Genomic DNA, 26,023 nt, shown 5'->3' with positions numbered 1-26,023 from the left:
TGACGGGTCTCTTGCCGCCTCTGCCCCGTAGCAGCCCCAGGAGGTACGACAACCTTCCCTGCATGCCCCAGAGCCTCCACGATACCACTTCCGGGATGGGTGACCTGAGCAGGGCACTGCTCTGTGACTCTGTTTACTCATCTGTAATATGGGGATGATGACAGTGACAACAACAATAATCATACCTGCTTCATGGGGTTGTCGTGGGGACTAAAACACTCCTGACATGTAGAGTGCTTGCAGCAGGGCCCTAAGCACTTGGTACCTGTTAGCTGGTGTCCTTTTAGCTTGAAAATGACTTTACTTTTGCAATCACGTTTCTGATAAGGGACTTGTCCCCAGAACATATTAAGAACTCCCACGGTTCAATAATAAAAAAGATAAATAACCCAATTTAAAAGTGGGCAAAAGGGGCACCTGGGTGGCTCAGTCAGTTAAGTGTCTGCCTTCGGCTCAGGTCGTGATCCCAGGATCCTGGGATCGAGCCCTGCATCGGGCTCCCTGCTCAGCAGGGAGTCTGCTTCTCCCTCTGCCTCGGCCCCTCCCCCCTTTTCCCCCTTCTCCCCGCTCGTGCACTCTCTCTCAAATACATAAAATCTTAAAAAATAAAATAAAAAATAAACATGGACAAAGGATTTGAAGAGACATTTCTCCAAAGAAGACACACACATAGCCAAAAGCACAGGAAAAGTTGCTCAACCTCATTAGCCATCAGGGAAATGCAAATCAGAACTATAATGAGATACTACTTCACACCCGCTAGGATGGCGTCAATAAAAAAGATGGGTAATAATAAGTGTCGGCAAGGACATAGAGAAATTGGAGCCCTCACACTGATGATAGGAATGTAAGATGGTACAACTGTTTCGGAACATCATCTGGCAGTTCCCCAAACAATTTAATACAGAGTTACCACATGATCTAGCAATGCCACTCCTAGGCATACACCCCAAACAGATGAAAACATATGTCTATATAAAATGTTGTACGTGAATGTTCATAGCAGCACGATTCATAAGAGACAAAAGGTGGAAACAAACTAGATGTTCATCAGCTGATGAATGGACAAATAAAATGTGGTCTCTCCATGCAATGGAATGTTATTTGGCCATAAAAAGCAATGAAGTATTGATCCATGCTATAACACGATGAAATTCGGAATCATTACGCTAAGTGAAAGAAGCCAGTCACACTAGGTGCGGCATGCCAGCGCCAGAAGGGACCTGTGGCAACATCTTCAGCCCTCTCCTCTTTATTTTTACAACTGGGGAAACTGAGGCCCAGAGAGGAGAGGTGCTACCGTAGAAAAGAGGAAGTACTTTGGAGTCAGACAGACTTGCATTCAGGTCTTAGTCAGCTTGGACTCCTGCGGTGGCTTTGGGCAAGAGTCGTCTTTAAAATGTGGAGTCGTTGGGGCACCTGGCTGGCTCAGTAGCACATAGGACTCTGGATCTTGGGGTTGTGAGTTCAAGCCCCATGCTGGGCATGGAGTCTACTTAAAATAAAACATGGAGTTGTTGAGAAGGTAAAGTGAGCAGACTGGGGGTCTAGGTAGAGCTTGGTGACTGGCGGGGAGAGGTTCATCCCATGTTTAGCAGAAACTGCCCCTCCCATGCAAAGAAGCAAGAAGGGAGGCAGGCCAGCAGGGGGGAGTTGGAGAAGCAGGAAGATTCTGTCCTTGAGTTTTTAAAAATAAATATTTGTAGAAGTTTTATATGCTTTTTGCAGACAACGTGGAAAACACAATAGCATAGATTTATAAAAAAATAAAAGTCCTCCCTGCTACCCCCTTCCACAGAAAGACTCTCAAGTTGGACCTCTTTGGGCTGCTCCTGGCTCCTTGAGTAAAATAGAAATGGATTTTATGAACCATATTTCTAATGAGAAATTACCACCATTCTGCTCTGGTAATCCCTGGCAGCTCAGGCTTGGCTCGGCACGAAGGGAGAGGCAGGGAAATAGACTTTGTCAGACCTGGTCTGAGCCAAGCTCACCAAGTTTGTGTTCCAGAAGGTACAGTCATTCCAGAGATGATGAAAACCCACTGTGGTGTAGGCACTTAGCAAATATGTCTTAATGCAGGACCCTTATGGATCCAGGCTTGAGTGGGCCTGAGGAGCCCACCAGACAGCCCTGGTTCTTGGTGACATTCTGGGGGGCTGGGTATGTCAGGGGGATTTGGCCTGGGTCAGGGCCGGAGACATGCAACATTCCAGAGCTAAGTAACACCATCCATCCATCAAAGGCAGGAGCAGGTGGTGAAAAGTGGAATAGAGCTCAGGACTCAGCAGTCAAGAGCTAGTTCTGTGAGGATGCAGGAGGAGATGGCTCTGCTGCCCTTTCTGTGGGTGTGAGGAGAATACCCTTGAGGCCAAAGGTCAGGGAGCACTGGGCTGGGAGTCAGGACCTGGCTCCCTCTCTGGTATCACCACTGACTGAATGGGCAGCCTTGAGCCAGTCTCTTCTCCTTCCCCAGCCCCAGTCTCCTCATCTGTAAAATGGGGGCAGACTTCCCCTAACACCCCTTCCAACTCAGACCTTCTGTGATTTTAAAAGAACCTTCCTTCTTACCCAAGGATGGGAATAGGCAAGGGTGACTAACCCCGACTGAGCACATTGTTCCAGTCAGCAAACGTGCCCTGAGTCCATGCTGTGTGTCCTGGCCATTGCTGGGCTGTGGAGTGAGAGGGCCGGTCAGCGGGACCAGCATCATTCCCTGTCTGACTCACACCCCCAGCTGGTGGGAGGAAAAGACACAGAAGCCAAGAGTTAAAATCCCGAGTCCTAGGGGCTATGATGAGGGAAGGACAGCACTGTGGGACCCCAGAGGAGCCTAGCCTTAATAGTGGGGGGGGTTGAGGAAGGCTCCCTGGAAGAGGCGGCGTATGAGCTGAAGATTGGAGGATGAGCAAGGTTTTGCCAGGTAAAGGGGTGGGAGAAGGGCACTCTGGGTAGAAAGTGACGGGAGCAGAGGCACAGGCTTCCTGGAGTGTGACACCCATCACTGGCATGTTGTATTCCTGTCCTGACCCCAGAGATGGCGGGTCCTGCCATCTCTTATCTCATTTGGCCCTTACAGTAAACCCTCCAGGAAGGCGTGTTAACTCTTTTCAGAAAACAATTCTGGACCAGTGAGTCGAAGTAACATGCCTAAGGACACGAGGCAGTACACAGCAGAACTGGGACCGGAACCTTGGTCTGCCTGAGCCCAAACCCACACCCCATCCAGCTGGCTCAGAATGTCCTCAGACATTCAGCTGAGGCGGTAGAGATGCGTGTGGGAGCAGTCACGCTTCCCTGGTGCTCTGTGCTCTTGGTTGCTGCTGGGAAGTGAGCTGCAGCCTTGCCCTCCCCTGTCCACGCTTGCCTGTGTGTCCTCTGCCCTAGGAGTGAGGCCGTCTGTCACCACTATTTAATTACACTGGCCACTCCGTCTCCAGAGACTCTTCGGTCGTCACTGGCCACCACATGTGGGACAGCTCGGTGATATCACCCTGTGAGGAGGCATCTGTGCCCATCGGGGGGGGGGGGCATCCGACGGGGTGGGCCTTGGGTTTCCTGAGGCAGGCACGCAGCTATCGTTGTCATGGGCTTCATCCCCAGTCGTTTTGAAAGTTGGTCACATCCATGCCTTCCTTGATCCTCAGATCCCCTCTAGAGGTCATCTTGTGGTCCCCATATATTTATGTGGAAGGAAACTGAGTTCAGAGGGAAGTCCTTTACCCACGTCACAGAGGACAAGAGCAAATGTCACGTCCAGACCTGACTCAGATCTCCGGCTCCACATCGAGGATGGGAGCATCCTCAAGTCCTGTTCCCCCGGACAACTCACCCAAAGCCACACCTGGAACTGAGCGGAAATCTAGTTCTGCAACCTCAGTCTATCTGGGAAAGGACCACACTGCCCACCGTGGTTTTTTTTTAAACTTCAGCAAAACACAGTGGTATAAACTATAAGGTAAAAAAATGTGACATATCAAGAAATAGAAAGTAGGGGCGCCTGGATGGCTCAATCAGTTAAGTGGCTGCCTTCAGCTCAGGTCATGATCCCAGGATCCTGGGATCGAGCCCTGCATCGGGCTCCCTGCTCAGCCGGAAGCCTGCTTCTCCTTCTGCCTGCCACTTCCCCTGCTTGTGCTCTCTCTCTCTCTCTCAAATAAATAAATAAAATCTTTAAAAAAAGAAAAGAAATAGAAAGTAGACAGTGAAGTACAAAGAAAAAAGGAAAAGTTACTCCTAACTACACCACTCAGTAATACCCACTGTTTACCATTTTAGAGTATTTTTCCAGACTTTTCTCTGTATATACGATAATTATATTCTTTACTAGAATGGAATCATACTATATTTACTGTTTGTAACTTGCTCTTTTCACTACATTGTGTCTGGAACATCTGGTTATGTGCATTTAGCTGAGCGAGTGAGTGAGTGAGGAACAAACGGATGGCTAGTGAATGACTGAATGAGCATCTGTCTTGTGTCACCGGACAAGTCAGGCTCTGTGAACTGTGCTCAGACTGCCTTCCCAGAGTGGGGAGCCTCTGACTCTATTCTGCCACTGACTCCCCATCCTCCGTCGCCTCGGACCTCAGTTTCTCCATCTGCATGGGGGGGTCGCAGGTGGTGATGGTCGGTCTTCGGCAGTGTCTGATCCTGCCTCTGCATAGCCCTGGGAGGGGGGCGCCCTATACTATCGTTACATCCCTATAATGCCGACAAATGCTGAATCCCAGAGAGCTTGGAGGGTTTCTGCCAATCACGGAGTTGGAGGGGAGTTATGACTTGAACTCAGGCCTGGGTGATTCCAGAGCATGCTGTACCCCAGAATGAGCATGTAGGAGCAGAAAGAGTCTGCCTAAGAATCCAAGGGGACCAGAGCTGGGGCAGGGGGCCAGGGAAACCTTGTCAGCCCTGCCCTCTCTGGTCTGCCTTGATGTCCCAGTCTGTAACACAAGGGCCTCCAAAGGCCAGCCAGTCCTAACATGGAGTCTTGGGTTCCTACACAGCCTGGCCCAGCCACCCTGCCTTTACCTGAGGGCCAGAGTGGACCCAGAAAGGAATCTGGCCCAGGACCTGCCCCAAAGCCCAGAGCTTCTGCAAGGCAGCCACTGCTGGAGCTTAGCCCTGATGCCTGAGGGAATTCCAGGCTAAGGGAACAGCATATGCAAAAGCTCCGAAAGTATGGGAAGTTCCGAAAGCCCAAGTAGTCAGTGTAACTGGAGCCTAGAGAGGAAACAGGAGCTTGGGGAGCCAGTCACAGCTGGAAGGCCTGCAGATTCAGATGTTGGGAGTCTAGAAACACCAGGCCTGAAGGCCTTGGGTCATATGCTGAAGGCAGCAGGGAGCAATCACTGGGTTTTGAGCAGTGGCATGGACAGGCTTGCCATCTAGGACTCTGTCTGACTGCAGGGTAGGTGATGGATTTGGGGGCAGTGGCCAGGGTAGAGGGAGGGAGGGGCCGGTGAGGAGAGAGGCTGCATACCTGGCCCTTCCGTGGGGAGCGAGCAGTTGGAAGGCCTCACCTGAGCCCTGGGCCCCCTGCCCCTCCCAGGCTCCCAACTTGATTGCCCCAGGACAGAGCTGCTGGCTCATCAGCCCTCAGTCGTTGGGCTGGGCCCAAGTGCAAGGCAGAGATTTATATTCTGTAAATTATTGGTGCCCAAGTCATAGCTGCGCAGCTCAGCACAATGGCATCCTTCTCTTTTTTTTGTCCTCCTTCATTTTAGAAGCCAAAGCTAAATGTTTTAATTTTACATTATTCCTGACATAATGCTAATGAGTTCCAGGCGTCCCCCTGAGTTGGGCTCAGCTCTGCAGGGCCAGGCTTCTGGGAGGGGCCCTGCTCCCCGGAACGCCCCTCCTGCCACCCCCCTTGGTTCTTGGCCAAGTGCCTTGCGGCGCGTTTCTGCTTAAGGACCCCTTCCTGTTTTATCACACAGTTACACTTTTTTTCAGTTTCCTTGGTCTTCTTTCGTGTGGTGACCACAGAGGCCTTCCCCTTGTCCAAGGGACAGAAGGCTCCCCCTAGAGCCGGACAGCCCACCCGTCCCCTTCAGACCCCCGGGGCATCCCAGGCACAGATGAGGGCTGGGACACCTCCCCCAGACTCCTCCAGAGTTTCCAGCCTATGCCAGGCTGAAGAGTGCGGGAATTGGGGTTCCAAGGGAAATAAACGATCTCGGGGAAGCTGAAAGACCGTGTGGTGGCTGTTACTGCTAGTATTGTTCTGTCCTGGCGACGTGAAACATTGAATTCTTTGCTTTTTGTCCTTTCTTTCCCACGGCCTAGTGTTTCCCAACCAATCTGCTTTTTGTTGAATGCAGTGTAAGAACAGGGCCAAGGGCTTTGGCATCAGCCACCCCTGCCTTCAGTCCCTTGACTCCGTGGGCGCCCTGAGCCCAGGCTCTCTGGGACCCTCTGTCTCCTTCTCAGTGAAAGACGATCATGTGGCACCTCGTGTCCAGGGTGGCCAGCAGGTCAAAGAAGGCAGTGCACAGAAAGGGTGCACGGCTGACTTATTTATGTCCGGTTCCAACGTGAAGTCCACACACTCCAGTGAGGGAGAAAGAAATGCAGTGTGGTCGTTTGCCATGAACTCCCTTCCCAGTCTGAGCGTCCGCATGCTGCCAATCCAAGAGTACTGCCGTCTTTTCTCTTGGTTGTGCCTAAGTTCCCAGGTGGGGGGCTTACACTGAACCAAAGGGTCCTCAAGGCTTTTCTCGAGCTGGCACCTGCCGAGCCTTCCAGCGTCCTGCCCCATCTTTGGCCAGAGTCTGCCTGTGTCCCATCCCTCCGAAAGGCTGCCTCAGGGCCAGCTCAGACTCCGTCTCCCCCATGGTGCTGTGCTTGGTACCTCCTGAGACATCCGGAGCCCTGCCCATAGGGGGCCTGGACCCTGCCTGGGAAGAGCCCTGCTTCAGGTCACACAAGCTTAGCTGGGGGTGCTGATGGCACCCCCAGAGCGTGGCCCCAGGGGTGAAAGGGCAAAACTCAGAGCCTCCCCACTTTGAGGGACCGCAACCATCTACACATGTCTTGCTTCTCCTCCAGTGTCCCGGGAGCGCTGTCTCAGGAGTGGGGACACAGGAAGCTTTGTTCTTTCTCCTGACAAAACCTCTCCTGGCCTCTACTAATCTGGGGTCTCCCCGCCCTGCCCCATACTTCCCTCAAGGCTCAGTTGTTTGTTGCTTGGGTGCTTTCATTCATTAACAGATATTTACGAAAGCCCACTCTGTGCCAGGCCCTGTGTTGGGCACTTTTAGATGGGTTTATGGCAGAAAGATCGTTTGAAATATTAGCTGTGCATGAGTCATTTCTGTCTCCAGAGATCTTTCCATTTGGCCCTGGGGCCTGAGATGTTGAAACCCGAAAGCCAGAAGCTCATTCCTGTCTGCTCTGCTTTCAGTTAAGTTATCTCCTCCCTGAGGCACCTGAGTAGAGGCATAATGCTATTCCACCCATTTGGCAGATGAGAACTGAGGCCCAGCAGGGAAAGGGACTTGCCCTGGATACCTGGCCCAGGGGGCTCCCCTGTGGCTGACCAGCTGGGTGCCCGGCTTCTAGCTGGATGTCACTGTGCACAGTGGGGCAGCTGGGGCCAAGGAGAAGGGGTACTGGCAGCAGTCCCAGCTGTGGAGAGACCCCAGCGGAGGCCTCTGAGTCCCAGGCCTGCCTCTCACAGGGTTGCCGCGATGCCGGTGGGACCAGGGAAAAGAGGTGTTCTGAACACTGAGGCACTTGGCCACCAGAAAGTTTTGCTGTGTCTCTTCTGAACTTCTCATCCCCTCTGGGGGTTGGATTTCATTTGGATTTTTTGTTTGTGTAATTTGTTTCTAATGGTAACTGACCTTCCTTCACTGGCTCGAGTGTGAGTGCAAGACTGTCCCCTTTCCTTCCATCCACCGTGAATCCAGGCACTAGGTTGGATCGGTGGTGGGAGGATGTGACATGGGCCAACTTGGCCCCATTCAGGGTGGCTAGCTGGGGGGTGAGGAGTGGCGATGGTGCTGAGGCAGGTCAGCCCGGCCTGTTGATAGCCCTGGGCCTCAGGTAGCAGGTCCAACCCACTTTAGAGCTGGTAGCTTTCCGAAGCCATCTTATACTGTCCAAGCAGCCCTGATGAACACAAAGTTGCCTGGCTTGGTTCCTGAACATTGGGGGGCACAGGTCACTCCCCTCCTCCCCCAACCAACCTCCAAGGTCCCTACTATCCATAACCGGTGGTCTGGCCCAACCCTGCCCCTGCCCCTCACAGGCCTGGTTCTGAATGCTGCCCCCTCAAGGTGGGGGCCCAGAACCTCATAGGACATCCTGTCGGATCCAAATCCCAGGGGCACGCTGGGCAGGTCGCTCCCACCCACCCACGACGTTAGATGGGAACTTGGCATGTTGTACATTTATTTGTAATGATGCCCAGTGACCTGACGTGAGGTTTTCTTTCAGGAGATGGGGGGGATGTCTGGGGTCTCTTTCCCCCCAAAGCAGTCCTAGGACGCTGGGTATCACGCAGCTGCCACCTGTACAACCCTGGTGCACGTTCAACCCCCTCGCCCCACCCGTCCTGGACAGGCAGCCTTGGGGTGATTAAGCCCAGGGGAAGCAAGTGACTGGTCTAAGGTTGCATAGCAACCGGTGACAGAGCCAGGGCTGGCCTCGGGTCTTCAACCCCAATGTTTTCACATATGGACCCATCCCCGCTGTTTCTGTTTGGAATTTGGGGGAGGAGCCAAAAGGGGGACTGACATTTCCTGAGCACCATCCTGTACCCAGGAGCAGGGGCATGCCGCGCTGGTGTCCATAACGGGCATCTGAGGCCAGGAGCATCACCCCATCTTACAGTGGGAACACGGAGCCTCACAGGGGCCAGGAGGAAGAGGAACCAGACCCGAGCCCCAACTCTGCTGGTGGTGGGGAGACATGGTGCCCAGGCCCGGGGGCAAGCTTATCTGAGGGGAGGGGATGCTGAAGCTGGTGGCTGGATAGGACCCTTTTGTTCACCGTGGTCCGTCTCCCTCCTCCTCCCGAAGCAGCACTGGCCAGTCTCGCCGCAGCTCGGGCAGTCACTGCCCCGAGCCACTGAGGGGTCTCCTCCGCGAAGGGGACCGGGCACTCCTGCTTGGCGCTTGGCTGTGGAGATGGGGTGGGCTGCCGGGTGCCTCTCCCGCCTCTGCCTGCCTGCCTCCCCTCCCGGGGGCGAGTTCCTGGAGGCCAGGCCGGGCAGCCAGCACGGTCCCAGGCATGTGCAGTGTCTGCACCAAGGGTGAGCGGTCAGCGGGGGCAGTCCTGGCGTCGGCACCATGATGGCGGCCGGGCAGCCCTCGGTCCCTGGCGCTCGGAGGAGGGCAGAACCTGGGAGGATGAGGGAAGGCCTGGGGAGAGGAGTGGACACGAGGCCTGAGCCAAGCCTTAGAAGGCAACGAGGACTAGACAGGCAAAGGAGGACACAGACACAGGCCTGGGGGCTGGCAGGTGTGGCCTGTGGCTGAGCCGGGGAGGAGGAGGGAGCACTGGGCTAGAGGTCAGCGTGGCCAGAGGCTGCCCTTGGCCTTGCCTTCGGGTTCTCTAAGACCATGTGTGCCCTCCCCAAAGCCAAGCCCATGCCGCGGCCGTGGGAAAGTCGGGGGTACCGTGGGCCCCTGAGGGCTGCCTAGAGCCGTGGAGAGAGGTGTGTGGGAGTGTGACTGTCCCCGAGTCTGGCTGGTTGGGTGTTGCGATGGTGTGAGGGCACGTCCTTATCCACTGACCTCTTGCACACTGTTTCCGGATACTGTCTCGGGTGAGGGTCTTCTCCCCGTGCACACACACTGTCACGAGGCCGCGCATGGGGCGTGCACTGTGCTGTGGGGGGGGCTGTCAGTCCGTGTGTGGGGGGCCGAGGAGTTTGTGTGTTTGAGCCTGTGCCGGGGTCTGGGGCTCGGGGGTCCTTGTGGGTAGGTGTGAGCGTGTACATGCTGGCTTCTGTCTCTGTGACTTGAGTCCTGTTGGTGTGAGCATGTGTTTAAATTGGTGCTGTGTGGTGTTGTCCTGGGCTTCTGTGTCTTTGGCGCAGGGCTTGGTTGGGAGGGGAGGTGTCAGGCAGTGTGTGTGTGTGTGTGTGCGCGCGCGTGTGTGTGCGTGTGCGTGTCTATGCCTCCGGGTCTGCGGCTGGGGGCTCAGTGCATGTATGTGGCAGCCAGCCGTGCTGTCCACTCGCTGCCAGGCCCTGGCCCCTAGCAGAGCTGCTCCTTGCACCCCGGGGATGTCTAGCCTCCGCTCAGCACCAGGAGCTCCCCCCGGGGCCCACCTGTGTACTCGGTGAACAGACTCTGTGCCCCTTTGCTCCTCATTTGGGGGCTCCACACACCCCTGGAGGGGTGGCCTAGCTCCTTTGGCTCTTGCTCGCTGGGAATAAGAACGTGCTTCTTGCCCAGAGACTTTCTGCTGGAGAGATCCCAGCGAGGAGTCTTCAGTGCAGTCCGGGTGAGGAAGGGACAAGGGGTCTGCAGCCGTCATCCAGCCTTAGAAATCTCCCAAGGGCAGGTACAACCTGACTGGCTCTGGGGGTGGGGGGAAGGGAGGGCTGTGTTCCCTCTGGCCCATTCTCCCTTTGCCTTCTGTGCTTCGCAGTGCCTCGCCCCCACTCCCACCCCCCACCAGCCTCTCTGGATGGTTATGAAGCCACGGAAAGCTGAGCAGGTGTGAAGAGACCCCCCCCGGCCTGGGATCTTGCTCATGGCTGTCCAAGACACTAGTGTGGCCCAGGGCACGGAGTTCGGGCACTGGAGGCAAACCCAGGCGCCATCCCTCAGGAGCTCTGGGAATCTGACACCTAGACTCCCTGGGCCTTGCTTCCGGCCTATGTCGCGAGGGAGGGGTTGGTATACTGTCCTAATGGGACGAAGGAGATCGTGTTTAGGAAGAGTTTGGCCCAGTCCCGGGTACAGGGTAAATGTGAGAGCGGTTGTTCTGTCATAGTCTCCCTCCTGCACGCAGCTGCCCTCTCCTTCATTGATGCAGACAGCACCGCAGGCCCGAAGCGAGACCGGACCCTCGTGGGCTCCCAGAGCAGGGTCCAGGCTGCTACCCTCCGGTCTCACCTCCCAGGACTCTCTCCGTGTCTGTCCCTTCCCTTCTCACCTGGACCCCCTGAGGGCTGGCGAAACAGACTCTGAGGAGACTCCCATGGAAACCCCATAGGGGCTCAGAGGACGGTAACCTCGGGGCCAGAGTCCCCGTGCCAAGGGTACGGGGCAGGGGGGCTGGACCTCAGCTCCCGGCTGGCTGGCCTTTCGAGCTGGCCAAACACAGAATTATTTGACATCTTGGAGAAGGATCTGGCACCACACATCCAAATCATTGTTATAAAGTAAGTTAAAAGTTTGCACAAAAATGAGAAGTTGATCCCCGAATGGCCTGCCAGACTGTTGTAACCCAATATATTTTACCCTTAAACCAGAAATGTGTTTGTTTAGAAGCAAGTCACTGGCAAATGCCAAACTGGAAGCATTTCCTCCCCTGCCCCCACCCATGCCCTGTTTCCCCAAACCCCCTCCTTGCCCTTTGTGTCCAGAGTCTTAGCCAGAGCATGAGAAACCGGCCCTCTCTGCTCTTTGGGCCACAACCGCCACAGGGAGGAAACTTGACATTTATTAGGCCCCCACTGTGTGCCAGTTTCTCTGCTGGGCATATCCTTTTATTTACTTCTCGCCATCGTTAACGGGGGCCCCATTTTAGAGAGGAGAAAAAATGAGGGCCATGAGGGCACGTGATTTGCCCAAGTTTGTGACTGTCGGTGGCGGAGGCTGGCACAGACCTGTCTGCGCGATCGCATGGTCTGTGGCTTACAGCACATTGCCCCACACCTCACATGTGAAACCGCGTTATTGCACCTTCCCCAGGGGCCCGAGGGAGAGAACAGTCTTGCTCAGCACCAGTGGTATGTCTGGCAGCGTGCTTCCCTCAGTGGTCTCGCTTAGCCACTCTGCAGACGAAGGCAAGGCTCAGAGAGGGCAGATTGCTGAGCTGGGTGAGCCCAGCCCTGCTGGATTCTGACAGCTGACCCAGTGCCCTCCCCCTCCCCCAGCCAGAACTGAAGGGTCCTTGGGCTCGGCCTGCAGAGGGAAATGGTGGGCCCTCCCCAGCTCCTGGGATGGCTCCCCTCGGTCTTTCATCTCCTGCCCTTGGTTCTGTGAGCAGCACGCAGCCCATAATGGATTGCAGTGGACTTTTTTCAATTAATTCTGATTTTCCCCTGCCTGTTACTGTAAAACTCCAGATGGTCTGGGGCTTCACGGTTCCCGGGGTATTTTCCCCCGTTATTTTAATCTTCTTTTGTAACACGCCCCACATGTGGAAACTGGGCCTTTCAAGACTCTGCACTCTGAGCATCAGCCGCAGCTCTTTCTTCTCTGCTGCGCCGCCTTGTTTTTCCTTTTTGTGTGGTGGCATCTCCTCTCTTGGAGGGGCCAGGAGGAAGGGCATCCTCCTCTCTCGGCCTCAGCTCTACATCCTGGGCTGGGCCTGGACTTTGCCTAGAAATGGAACCCAGGACGTGGGCCCAGTTGGAAATTATTGTAATAGCTGCTGAGGGCATCCCCGTTTTTGGTGCTTTCCACCGGGGTCCTGAGGCAGTGGCCAGAGTGGTTAGGGACACAGAGAGACAGATGGGCACAGCAGCCAGACTCGAGATCAGATCCCAGCTCCGCCAGTCACTAGCTATGTGACCTGGAGCCAAGGGTGTCACCTTGCGCCTCAGGCTCCTCCTCTGCAGAGTGGGGCTATCAGCAGAGCACGTTGTCGTGATTAGTGACACACCACGTGAGACGCACACAGCAGCCAGCCCTTGGTAGGCGCTTCCTACCCTGTTTGTCCAAACCCTGCCTAGGCGTCAAGTCCTGGAGCGAGGCTTTAGTGAGCCCCCCGCCTTCCCCAGCTGGACGCCACCTGAGATCAGCCCCTTCTGGGGGCTGAATACATTCTCTTTTGTTTGGACTTATGGGTCTTTTGTGGTCTTTTTGGCCCTGAAGTCCCAGCTCCCAGCACCCTGCCAGGCACACAGGGGCAGCTGAGTGAGGCAGGATATGAATCAGTGTGCACAGAGAGGACGAGCCTGAATCCCAGAAGTGAGGAGATAGAAGGGTGAGGCAGGACAAGTGATGGGGTGCGGGCAGCAGTGACGAGGGTGTGTGATAGGTCAGGGGTAGGTGGATGGGGCATGTGGATGCCTTTCAGAATTGTGGGGTTTGCCTGGCCCTGCTGCCTTGTGTTGAAGATTGAGGAGGCAGTTCTTTCTATAAGCGGTGGCAGTTCTGACTGTGGCTTAGCCCTTTGGGACGAGTAGCAGCAATTCCCCCTTTGCCCCCCTTGCAACAGGGTGGGGGACATCCCGGGAGGTCTGCTATGCGAGGTTATACACCTGAACATTGACAGCAGGGAGGAGGGGGTCTGTCCAGGGCAAAATCTGCCCTAGAGCCTCAAGGGACTGGAGTGTTGGGGGGGGAGTGTCAGGAAGGTCTGTGTGCATACCCCCTTGGGGTGCAGACCCCATGGAAGCATCATTACACCTTTGGGTCACGGTGGCATTGCCTTAGGGCCCATCCTGCAGCCCCCTCAGGGAAACCAAGGCCCAAAGCCAGGGATGTGCCTGTTGGCTTTATTTCTGCTGCAACACCTATGTCTCCATTCTGGCAGCATCTCTAACCCCACAACACAACAGTGGGGGGCACCACTCCGTGCTGCCCTCCCAGCCCCCACATAGCCAATACATAGGGCTCCATCAGGCCATTCCCACCCCAAAAGGCTGCCTCACTCTCATCAGAGGCTGTTTCTGGCACCCAAGTGATGTCCCGTGGGATTGACATTGGAAAGGGTTTTAGGGCCAGACCAACGGCAAGCGTGTCAACCAGGGCCCTCTGGTCTTTACTTCTGGGGTCAGTAAAAACCTGACCTACACTGGTATCTTTTCTGAGGGCAAGATAGGAGCAGTCACCACCATGATGATAGCGGTAACATTTACAGAATGTGTCCTGTGTGCCGTGCAAATATGCACCTCGCCTTGCCCTCACATCACACCAACTCCCTGAGCTGGTTTCTGTCTTTATGTTACAGAGAAAGAAACTGAGGCACAGAGAGGGCCACTGACTTGCCAAGGTCACAGGGCTGTCTGCTTTCCAAGTCTGGACACTTAACCCCAGGTCGTGCCACACCAGACCCCTGAAGGCCTCGAATGCCAAGGGGGTTGGCTGGATGTCGGAAGGCATGATGACCTCTGGAGAGTCTCGAGTGGGGTGACCCCAGGGACAGCACAGGCCCAGCAGAGTGAACACACATAGGTGTGAACCCGGGAGCGTGCCATCCTCCTGGCTCTGCCTCTGTTGGCTGTCTGTGTGGTGGTTGGATGGGGAGGACCTGGTGAACCTTGGCAGCAGCTGTGAGCAGAGCCCACACCCTCAAGGTCCCTGGCATGTCCGGATGCTGGCCTGCTGGGGGTGTTGCTCGGGAGTGGTCCCTGCAACGTCTTCACCCCAGAGCAGTCCTGATCGGGCAGCACCCCTTCTCCACCTGCCATTACCTCTGGTTCTACCTTGGGGGATAGGCATCCCATCAGGGCGCCCTCAACTGCTGCTTGTTCACCCTAGCCTGTGACTCCACTCTGGGAGGTTCTGGGGGCATAGGGGTAGGACATGGGCATGGCACAGACCTAGGGCACAGGAATTGGGGTACTTGGATGAACCCTGCAGGGAAGAGGGTGCATTCACAAGGGCACATGCATCCCCAGGCCTGGGAATTTCTGTTCTCACCCCCCTTGGATCAGGTCTCTAACCCAGCCTTTGTCCCGTGAATGAGAAGCCAGCCCTGCCCTCAGGGAGCTCCCAGACCCTCAGCCTAGAGGCCTGGCGAGAAGGCAGTAGGTGTGCAGCAAAAAATCTTCTAACCCACAGGCTCAGGGTGTGACCAGGGAGGGGCCGTGGAGGCTGGGAAGGCTTCTCGTAGGAGGCCTTGCTTGAACACCACGAGTAGATGAGTAGACATCTGCAAAACGAGTGAAGGAGGGAAAGGCATTCCAGGCCCAGGGAACAGCTCAAGCAAAGGCCTGGGGGCCTGAGAGTCCCTGACAACACTCAGAGTCGTCACTCCCAGCAGCTCCAGCAGGACACGGTGGGTGTGTGCAGATGGGGGAGGTGTCAGGTTTGCAGCAGAAGAGTGCGAACACCAAGCCGCAGATCCTGGGCTTTTGAAAAATGTATGAATTAAATAGTCAGCGAGTCGGCTGAGATGGAGGCTGGCCAGACAGGCATAAGGGCCCTGGTGGGAAGGAGATGATACACGGGTCTCCAGAGTCTGGGGGACTGTTGCACAGTCAGGAAAAGCACGTGGTGCACGAGGAGTTATTGCTCCTCTGCCTTAGATGTCCTCCCTTCGGGCAGCGGCCAGAGGAGGGACGAAGGACCAGCTGGGTGCCAAGAGGCAGCCCACTTTCCTTCCAGCCGTGGCTCCTCCACCTCATTCTGGGCTGAGCGTGGCACAGGGCCATCGCAGGAGAGCGGAGGAGTAGCTTGTGGCCTCTTCACTCCCCAAGCAGGATTTCCTCCTGGTTTTGATGCATGGAAAAGGCACGTCGTCTGGGAGCAGAGGCGGGACAGTCTCTAAAACCCAGCTGCAGGCTGCCCGCCTTGGATCAGCCCCAGCAGAGCATGGCCTGCAGTTGTGGGCGGGCCTTCGAGGGAGGGACGCGGAGGGAGCTCACCCCAGACCAGTCATTGTCCCCAAGTCCCTGTCCTCAGGTCTGTCCTAAGCTGGGGGATGAAACTCATGGCGTGGGCACAGGAGCTGGTTCCTCTGGTCTCTTCCTCCCCAAGGGTCACCTCCCCCTGCCCACCTGCCCTGGGAAGGCAGCGGGCACAGCAGAACCACCTGGGCTTTGGTGTCAGAGGTGGCCTGCATCCTGTCTTTGCCGTGTCACCGCCCTGTGATCACCACACGAAGCGTCTATCTCTGAGGTGGGAACTTGGAGGCCGCACACTTCAGGGCTGTGGTGTGGTGACCACCGTGCCCCACGTCTGCATGGACGGAGCAGGGTCGAGTCTGCGCGGGGTCCTCCTCCCAGCCCATGGTGTGCCCCACAGGACCCGCCGGACAGCGAGGACAAGCAGAGAGGAGCGGCCGGCCACACGAGGGGCCCGGGAATGTGCCACGGGGCCGCATTCGAGCTGGACTTTGAAGGCTGAGGGCAGACTGGATGGATGGTTATAAGAGAGAGGATGACCCTGGCTGAGCGACTGGCGAGCAGGGGCTTGCAGCGGCCTGGTGGGCTCGTGCTGCTGCAAGGGTGTGAGCGGGAGTCGGTGGGGGGGCTTCAGGCAGAGCCCCGGGGGCCCGTTTCTACATCAGAGACTCCTCAGGTGGTCATGTAGGGGGAGCGCAGGAGGAGTGAGAAGCCCGAGGGTTCTGGGGAGAGCGGAGGGTGGGGTACTCGGCAGGGGCTGTGGGACTGGGACAGGGCAGCCTGGGCTCCCAGGAGGAGGTGCTGCATTGGGTGCTCTGTCCATCCCTCCCCAACCAGGGGCATCACCATGTCTGTGTCGCACCTGTGGCCTGCCCACCGCCCGGCACGGGGCCTGGCACACGGTGGGCCCCGGACAGACGGCCAGATGATACATCGGAGACCCTGAGTTTACAAATAGGTGGTTATTCTGACAGCAATCGGCACTGATGCGCGCTCCAGATGGACAAAGCCCTTTGACAGTCAGCGTCCCCTCACCTGGAGCCCTCCTATCGGCCCTGAGTGGTGGTCACACAGTCTTAAGTTTGTAGGTGAAGAAATAAGAGAGGTCAGGGGCACTGCCCAAAGCGTCACTCACATCCAGGCCTCAAGTTCCAAATATAGGGCCGTCTCCACCTGCTCTCCTGTCCCTTCAGGGCAGCACATCATTTCCACATGCCATTGGGGATCTTTCCAGATCCAGAGATGGAAAGACCACTTTCTTCTCTAGCCCTAGGGGCCATTTCTAAGTCAGGGGAATATTTTCTTCAGGACCCTCCAGGGTTTCCCAGAGAGAGTCTGGGTCCCGATCACTTCATGGGGAGCTGAAGTGGGGCCCCTGGAGGCCTGGGCAGGACTGGGGGCAGAGGATGCTGGGGCCGTTTCCAGGCTGAGTAGTGGGTCCTCTGGGGGCTGCCGAGCACCCCTCACCAGCCTCTCCCGCAGTTTGAAGGCTGCAGCAAGGCCTTCTCGAGGCTGGAGAACCTCAAGATCCACCTGCGGAGCCACACGGGCGAGAAGCCATACCTGTGCCAGCACCCAGGCTGTCAGAAGGCCTTCAGCAACTCCAGCGACCGTGCCAAGCACCAGCGCACCCACCTTGACACGGTAGGCCCGAGGCCCAAGGGCAGAGGCCGAGGGGGAAGGGGTGGGAGGTGTGCACGCTCCCTCACTTGTGTGATGCAGGCAAGCAGCCAGGGCCCGCGCAGAAACCTGCCTTCGTCCTGAGCCCTGGACCTTCTGGGCAGGATGACAGTATGCGGGGAGAGGGAAGGCCTGTCGTTATAGGATGTTTATCCGATAGATAGGAGCAGTTGTCCATCTCCCGGTTGTGACAAATGTCTCTCAACATTGCCCAATAGCCTGGCGAAGAGGCAGTTGAGAACCACTGCTTCTGCCTGTGGCTGCTGGCCTGGGCACCAGGGTCCAGGCATATCCCCATGGAGAGAGGGGGCTCCCCATCCTGCATCCTCTGCCCAGACCCATCAGCAGCCCCAGAGCAGACCTTCCCTGCTCTTCCCCCCCCCCCCGCCCCCCCCGCCCCATGGAGACAGGCCAGAACCTCTCCAGGGCTGTACTTTATCCCCTAAGCACAGTGGGTGAGGGCTTGAGGTGAGCAGGGCCTCAGACTCTGGATCTGGGCCCCAGATACCTGTATGTCCACCCCCTTTCCCTCGTTTGGGCCTAACGGCATGATAACCTGCAACTTTATCACAGTGTCGGTCCCAGCATTCTGTCGCGTGCATCCAGACCTCAGCGGTTAACAGAGCACTTTCTAAAACGTCGTCTCCCACTGACCCTGCCCGTCAGGGGGTCGCTGACCCTTCTGACAGATGAGGGAAGCAGGGTTCCAGGAGGTTCAGTGCCTGCTCAGTGGGGAGGTGGCGGAACTGACCCGGAGCTGGGCCTCACACCCGTCTTACAGGGCCTGTGTGAGGGGTACGTGTGGCCTGGGAGGACCCCGCCCCCCAGGTACAGCAGGAGATAGGTCTGCATCCAGAGTGTATGTCTGGGCCCCCTGCCTGTCTCTGCTCTTTGGACAAATGTTTGGGGAACCCTGCTGGTGGGGGGCTGGGAGACCTGAGTGGCCATCTGGCTCAGCCAGTCTAGGAGACAGATACACAGATGAGGAAACAGAGGCCCACAAGGGTGACTAACAACAGTGGTCAGAGCTGGAGGCCCTCTGGTCCAAGCCCTTTACTTGGACCGGAATAAGCTGGGAAAGCCAAGACCCAAAATGATGGCTGGTGGGGGAGGAGGGGGCAGAAAACATAGAGAAGTCATGCTGTGGGTGCAGGTTAGTCCCTCGGCAAGATGTTCTATACGTTTCCTTCACGACCAGTATCCCATACACTCTTTCCCAGTTTAATGTTGGTAACAACCCATAAGGTAAGGGCCATGATCCTCATTTTGCAAAGAAACTGAGACTCCGATGACGTCCCTGACTGTCACACAGCTGGTACGCGGCAAGGTCCAGTGGCCGGTGTATGAGCCCCCTGGAAAGGTGGAGCTGAGTACAGGGGACAGGGTAGGAAGGAAGAGCCCTGTTCCCAACTGAACCCAACCCTTCTCTCCACCCCTCCCCCTCTCAGGCTTCGCTGTCACAGGCTGTGTTGGGGACACGAAGTGAGGAGGCATTCTCACCAACTCCTGCCTTCATTACGTTCTCACAAGCCCAGGCTTTGGGGCCCTTGGCCCCTACCCAGGCCCTGAGGGGCACATTCTGTGCCCAAGCCGCCTAGTTATATCTCCCAGAGACCACAGGACAACACCAACAGCACCAGGCCCGCTGCACACCCAACCCCCAGCCTGAGCAATGTCCCTCCAGGCCTTCCAGGGTCACCTACTCTGACTTGCCCCCTTCTTCCCTCCCTCCTTGCTGCATTTCCTGGACCCAGCCCCAAAGCAACAAGCCTCTGGCCCCCACTTGGTATGTGAACAGAGCTGTGAGGCCTAGGTCAGGTCAGGCCCAGAATGAGCCCACAGGGTTATGTCAGGCCTTCATCTCCCCGAAGGTCCTGGTGAAGCCCCCTGTAGGTACAGCCACCAAGCCCAGCCCCCACTCGTGCCCATCCACACAAAAACAGCCCTGGCGATCCTACACAGCTAGGTTGCCTTCCCAGCACCCACAGCCCAGAGGCCAGTGGGTCAGCCTATGTGGGCTGGGCCTTGTTTTCCAGAAGGGACCCGGTCATGTTCCCAGCTCCCCTCTGGTGCCAGAGAACGTGGGATTCTCCCCATGGGCAGGAAAGTGGCAGAACAGACTAGAGAGAGCCAGCCAGGTTTTAACTCTGGCCCTCCACCTGGGCCCAGAGCTCCAAGGAATGTCACCTAGCCTCTCTGGGCCTCAGTTGCCTCCAACACCTACGTCATGGGGGAGCCATGGGGAAATCAACTCAAACGATGCAAGTACAGGCCTGACACGCGGTCCACACGGCAGCTGCGAGTCCCTCCTTTCCCTCCTCTGACTCGCTGACGGAATGCTGACCAAACCCTGCCGTGTCCCCAGGCACTCCGAATCCTGGCTGCCCCTGCCCTGGGGGTGATCATCTCTGCTGCGCCCAGGCCAGGGGAGACCTCCTCACAGAATGTCACTGACACGCTCTTGCTGTGAGACCTTGGGCAAAGCGTCAGCCTCTCCTTCCTCCTCTGTGCTTCTCCCACAGTGGGTGTGAGGCTGGACGGGCTGCCCAGTGGAGACCTGGGGGGCCGTGTGGGCTGTGGCCCAGCGTCCTTGTTACTGAGGCTCCGGAGCCAGGGCAGTGACTCCTGCCTGGTACAGTCCCAGGGTTTCCTGAGGGCTCACAGGGGAGCGGGGCCGGAGGAATGTTCTGCACACGTCAGGCCCTGGAAAAACAAACACGGAGCTGGGCCTTGCGCCCTTTCCCGTCGAGTGTGCCTGCACACTTGGAGCTCTGTTTGTTTGTTTTTTGGCAAGAGTGTGTGGATTTGTATCAGCATCCCCGAGGGACAGGGCCTGGGGCAGGACAGGCCGGGGCCCACGAGAGAGGATGTGTGTGTACATATGTGCGTGTGTTGGGGTGGGAGCCGACCCCTAGGAGAAGTGGTGTGTGGGTGTGTGTGTCCACACGTCTGTGTCTCACGCGGCTGGGAGGGGCAGCTCTGAGGTGTGCTCCGTCCTCCTGCCCCGCACCTTCCTTTCAGCGAGGCAAGACTCTCACTTCTCTGTCTCTTTCTTTTTGCTCTCCTCCGTTTCTTTAACCTGGCAACTGTCCGTGGCAGCACCAAGGTATGGTCGTCTCTTTCTGCTTCTCCCTCCCCACGAGGTCCTTGGGTCTGTGGTTGGACTGGCCTCTCCTCAGGCCAGCAAGGACAGAGTTGCCTTGAGGTCGGGGAGGGGTGGGGGGACAGTTCCACTGGGTGTGTCTGACAGGGACATGGCTGTCCCTGGCACTGAATCTGAGAGGGGCCACCTTCTCCTTCTCCCCAGTCCCCTGCAGTTGCCAGAGGCCGGAGGGCCTGGAGAAATCAGAACCATTAGGTATATTAGGGATGGATGGTTTCAAGCCCCAGTAGCAGCTGGAACCCCAGGCATGGTCCTACGGGAGCCCCTGTGGGAGAGCTCAGAATTCAGTTAGAGCCACTCCCTGAGACAGTCCCTGGGACCTGAGATGAATCAGAAGGGACCATCCCCCGAGGAAATGCACTACCTGGTAGAGAAGGACATTGAACAAACCCAGCAGTGCTGGGTGCTCGGTGCTGCCTGGGGGAGGGTCGGGGTGGAGGTGGGAAGAAAATTCCCGAAGGGCTGGGCGGGTGGGCGCACAAGGACAGGGGCAGGAGGAGGGGTGAGAACTTCAGCTCACCCAAGTCCCAAACGGCCTTCAGTGCTAGGAGATGGGCTGTGTCAGAAGGCACGAGGGAGCCATGGAGGGGTTTCCAAAGGTGAGAGCATGGCCAGGGGCCCTCTGGCGGTGGTGGGAGGGGAGATTGGGGCACAGAGAGCAGCATGAGGCCCAGACAGGAACAGGGGAGGCGGTAAAGGTATGGATTGGCTCCAGATGAGCAATGGCGGGGGGCGGGGGCGGCAAGGGGAAGGAGCACAAAGGGCACGGACCTCCAGTTTCCCCAGGCCTTTGTCTGAGATCTGGCTCCCTCCCGGCTTCCTGTGATCCTCGGACTGAGGAGCTGGGTTTCTTATGGACCAGAGAGCAATCTGGGGTCTCTGGACCCACTGCAAGGTGTGGTTAGTCACTCCCAGCCTGGGGCCCTGCCATACTCCAGCTTGGCCCTGTGCTGTCCCCTCTCTTCCCCCTCCTCCTCCTCCTCTCCAAGGCAGCCACCTCACCGTACTCCTTGTCCACTCGTGCCTTCTCTGCAGCTGTGGGCCTAAAGGGTGTCCTTTCCTCAGGGCCAGTGTCAGAGCTGGGAGAATCCTTAGAATTCAGGTGGCTCCATTTTGCAAGGGAGAAACGTGAGACTCAGAGATGGGAGGTGACTTATCTGAGGTCCCAGCATGAGGGTAGAATGGAGACACAACCCCTCCTTCACTCTGAGGCCCATGGGCGGCGCTGGCTGAGTCCGACCCCTCCTGGCTGTGGATACTGGGGGAGGGACCGGCTGTGAGCCGGTAGCCTGTCCCCTCCCCGCTGTGGGTCACACAGTGCGACCTTGGGCTGACAGATGGCCCCTGCCTCACGCCGCCTCTGCCTCTCTGATGTTACAGAAGCCCTACGCCTGTCAGATCCCTGGCTGCTCCAAGCGCTACACGGACCCCAGCTCCCTCCGCAAGCACGTGAAGGCCCATTCAGCCAAAGAGCAGCAGGTGCATAAGAAGGTAAGACAGTCTCCATTCCAGGCCCGCCTCTGCCAGTGCCCCCCTGGCCTCTCAGACACCTGTCCAGCAACAAGCCAGGTACCCGCACTCTTGCCTGCATTCACCCTTCTGCACACCCGAGGATGCTGCTGTCCATCATCCATGACCTGCCTCCCACCAAGTTCATTTCCTCACCTCCAGTCGGCCAGACATCTATCCACCCACAGACCACCCACCAGCTTCTCTGTCGTCCATCTGCCCCCTCGCCCTGGCTCGCTTAGTAAACATTTGATGGCAGGCCCTGTGTAGGCATTGAGGATGCAAAAATGGAAAACCATGGTGCCCTCCTCCAGTGGGAACCTGGCAGGGAGAGACAGACATAAAGAGATCATTCGGTAGAATAGAATAAAGACAATAGAGGTCTGCAGAGACTAGTCAGGGGCACAGAGAAGGGGGCCTTAGCCTGTCGGGGTGGGAGCGCAGTTGTGTGCGCTCTGGAACCAGCCTGCCTTGGGCATAGCTCTGGGCCCCTTTGTTCTTCATGTTCCTCAGCTGTCCGATGGGGGCAACAGAGGACTTGCTTTAGAGCATTGTCATGAGGATTATGTGAGTAAATATACATCAAGGGTGTAGAACAGTACTTGGCCCAAAGTAAAGGCCCAGAACAGAAGTTGGTGCGTGTTGTCATGAAATCTGGAAGGGGTAAGCATTGGGCAGGCGAAGCCCCTCAGGAGAGTGTGCCCCAGGGAGTGACTGAAGCTGAAACAGCGGGCACCCTGCCTGCCTTGAGGCCAAGCAGCCCCTGCCGGGGGCAGGCATGACAGGCCCAAAGCTCTACCGAGGAGTTTGGGCTGTCCCGAGGATGGTGGGTGCCACTGGGGGGGGGGGCGTCTTAAGCAGAGAATGTCATCTTGGAAGACGGCACTTGAGGCTGTGTGGAGAATGGGTTGGGCTGGTTGGAGGGAATCCTGAGGCAGGGAGGCCACTGCTGAGGAGCAGGAGAGGTAGTGGGGGCTGGCTGAGGCGGGAGAAGGGGGGTGCCAGAGGAGCCACAGAGAGGTGGACTCTGGGGGGCAGGATGGTGGCAGCCCCCTTGACAAGGACCGAGGATCTAGGAAAGAAGCAGGCTTGCAGGAGAAAGCAGTGAGCTGTTTTGGACAAGGAATGTGGGCGCCGCAGAGGGACCCAGTGCAGTGGGGGGATGGGACTGCTACTCGGGGCCCAGCCCACCTCTGGGCTCAACCCACATCTCCAGAAGAGCACCAGGGCCATGGGACACAGGTACTTGAGTGCAAGGGAGGGTGGGGGTGGGGATGAAGAGAAACACCCAGGCCAGTCCAGGGAGAACAGCGTGACCGTGGAGGGTAGAGCAGGGAGAGCTTCTTAACTTGCTCTGCAAGACTTACGCAGTACCTACTGTTTTCCAAGCACTGTTTTAAGAACTGTGGCTAGAGCTGTAAGTAAAGCAGAGAAAGGCAGAGAGGCTGGAGAAAGTGGCCTGCATCAGTCGCGTGGGCTGGGGGTGCCCAGAGCTTGGCCTGGGCCAAGCAAGCCTCCGCTGGAAAGACACTGGGGTGGGGGGCAGCCAGGCTTGAGGCTTCAGTCTTCATCCTGCAGGCAGTAGGGAGACCCTGGGAGCAGTAGAGCAGAAAAGGGACACGGTCAAAGCGTGCACCTGAGTTGGCCAGTGAAAACACCCCATCTGTCCTCGCTCCGACGAGGGAGGGACGAGCTGAACCCAGTGCAGAGTCATGCAGCACAGGAGTGACAGAGCCAGGGTCCCACCCCAGACCGGCCTGCCCCAGGGCCTGAGCTCTCTCCTCTGCTCTCAGGTTGAAGGGCCTGAGCAGGGTTGGGGAATGGCCCAGGCTCCATGCCAAGGAGGCTTCTATCCCGAGCAGACTGGTGCCCGAGGACCAGAATCCTGCCCTGGTTTTCCCAGGCCCCGTACTTGGCTCGCACTGAGCCCCAGGGACCTGAGGCCGCAGATCTGCAAACTTCCCAACCATAAGCATCCATTAGGAGCCATCGGGGATGATGTATCTTTCGGGGTAAAGCGACCCTTGTATTATGACAGCTCCTTGGCAGCCCTGCTACGTTTCAGAGAGAATTAGAAATGCTTTTCTTCCTTAATTCTCCTCTCCTGCTGCTCCTAATCCGATTGACATTGTGGTCTGCGAGAACATGCCTTGACCCTCTTTTGCCAGAAACTGAATTTACATGGAAAGCAGCTGCTGGGGCAGGGAGCTGAGGGTCCGTCGGGAGGCTGGGCGTGCTGTCCCCAAGCCTGGGTGCTGGCCCTCTGGCCTGGGAGGGTGGGAAAAACCTGGGCACTGACTCTCAGCTGCTTTGTAACATGGAACAAGGCTCTCGCCTTCTCTGGGCCGGTTTTGTCCTAGGTAAAATGAGAGTCTGGACACGTCAATCTTTGGTGCTCTGATAGTCAGGCTTTGGGATTTCCCTGGGAGAGGGGGCCCTCCCCACCCAGGTGCAGGCCTGCCTCATCGCCCCATGTCCCAAGGGCCTCAACCAGCCATGCCCTGGCTCCATCTGGCCTATCTGGGGAGGTGAAGAATTTTGGGGATATGGAGCTCAAGTCTGCCTTTAAGACAGCTGAGGGTTATTGGCGAAAGATTTGCCAGCCAATGACCTCAAGTCCATATATAGATCCGGCGTGCCCGCTGTCACATGACCACGCGGGACTCGGCCAGCTGGGGTCAGCCGGTACCTTCAGCAAGCTCCTTTGTACCTGTCCTCTCCGTACTCCACACAGCAGCCTGGGGTGGGGAGCGGTTGTCATTGCTCATTACAGGCAGGGGCGAGCCAGAGAGGTTGAGTTACTTGTCCAGTGTCACACAGGGAGTGAGAAGAGATGGGTTGGAATTTGAACCCAGGTCTTCTGTCTCTAGCCCTAGACTGTTTCCACTATGCCTGTGTCAGGAAGAAAGAAGGAGTGGGGGAAAGAGGGGAGGAAGGAAAGACACTTCCTGTGTACCCACTGTATGTTACTTTACCCACATGAGTTCACCGTGGCAGCCACGAGAATGGGCCACACAGTGGCTGCTTGGGGGAGGCCCCAGTTTCTGTACTTGGCCGCCCATCTGGGCCCGTGCATGTGAGGCTGTGCCTCCTGTAGGCTACTCCAGCCAAGAACTGAGTGTGGCAGGCCCTGCGGGGACACTGAGGCAAGACCCCTGCCCAGGAGACACGGAACCCCCTGACTTCCAACACAGCACAGCTCCCTGAGGACTCCTAGTCTAGGATGCTTCCACCAACTTCGTTCCCTCCCTCCCTCCTTCACTCTGAGTCAGACTTGTAACTCAGCCCACGGCTCTCCCAGCCTGCCCAGCTCTGGTTTTCTCTCATGCACACACTTCCCCTGTTAAAATCTTTGCCTGTTCACTCTTACGTTAGCGTCGGCCTCTCAGCCCTGAACTAACCCAGTGTATACAACTAGCTCCATTTTACAGATGGGGAAGCTGAGGTGCAGTGAGGTGAAGGGTCTTACCCTGGAGCCACCATCCTTCCTGCCCTGTCCCCTAAACCGAGGGTTGCCGGCGGGCAGGTGGTCTCGCACAGACACCCTCTCTCCCTCTGCTTGCTCCTCAGCTGCACGCAGGCCCTGAGCCCGAGGCCGACGTCCTGACCGAGTGTTTGGCCCTGCAGCAGCTCCATGGGTCCACACAGCTGGCCGCCAGCGACAGGAAGGGGGGCCGCACCCTGGGCCAGGAGCTGCTCCCAGGTACGCGTGCAGGGAGGCAGGGCCAGGGGCACGGCCCTGCAGGAAGACGGCGATGCTCTGTGGGCTCCCAGGGGCCACGTGGGCACCCACTCCTCTGGCATACATTCCTTCACCCTCTTCTGTGGCTCCATTGCCCACAGGAGGAAGCCCGGGCTCCTTTCAGCCTGGCCTTCGAGGCCTCATGGGGCCAGGCGCACCCCAACCTTGGCACATCAAACCCAGTTCCCTGAACATCCCGTGCTCCCTCTCATCTCCAAGCCAATGT

General features: G+C 57.2%; 1 protein-coding gene across 1 annotated transcript in view; it reads left to right on the top strand.

The window, feature by feature from the left end:
- The window catches only part of GLIS1 (GLIS family zinc finger 1), a 222,848-nt gene that overhangs the window by 184,096 nt on the left and 12,729 nt on the right, over window positions 1-26,023 (top strand). Inside the window, exons 4-6 of the mRNA XM_021683917.1 lie at window positions 17,186-17,347; window positions 21,927-22,037; window positions 25,626-25,758. Coding sequence (XP_021539592.1) covers window positions 17,186-17,347; window positions 21,927-22,037; window positions 25,626-25,758 — 406 coding nt within the window. The remainder of the gene's footprint in view (window positions 1-17,185; window positions 17,348-21,926; window positions 22,038-25,625; window positions 25,759-26,023) is intronic.

This window comes from Neomonachus schauinslandi, chromosome 4 (genome assembly GCF_002201575.2).
Source record: "Neomonachus schauinslandi chromosome 4, ASM220157v2, whole genome shotgun sequence".
NCBI classification, from domain to species: domain Eukaryota; kingdom Metazoa; phylum Chordata; class Mammalia; order Carnivora; family Phocidae; genus Neomonachus; species Neomonachus schauinslandi.
Note: the sequence above shows the minus strand (reverse complement) of the source record. Positions and strands in the feature narration are given on the sequence as shown.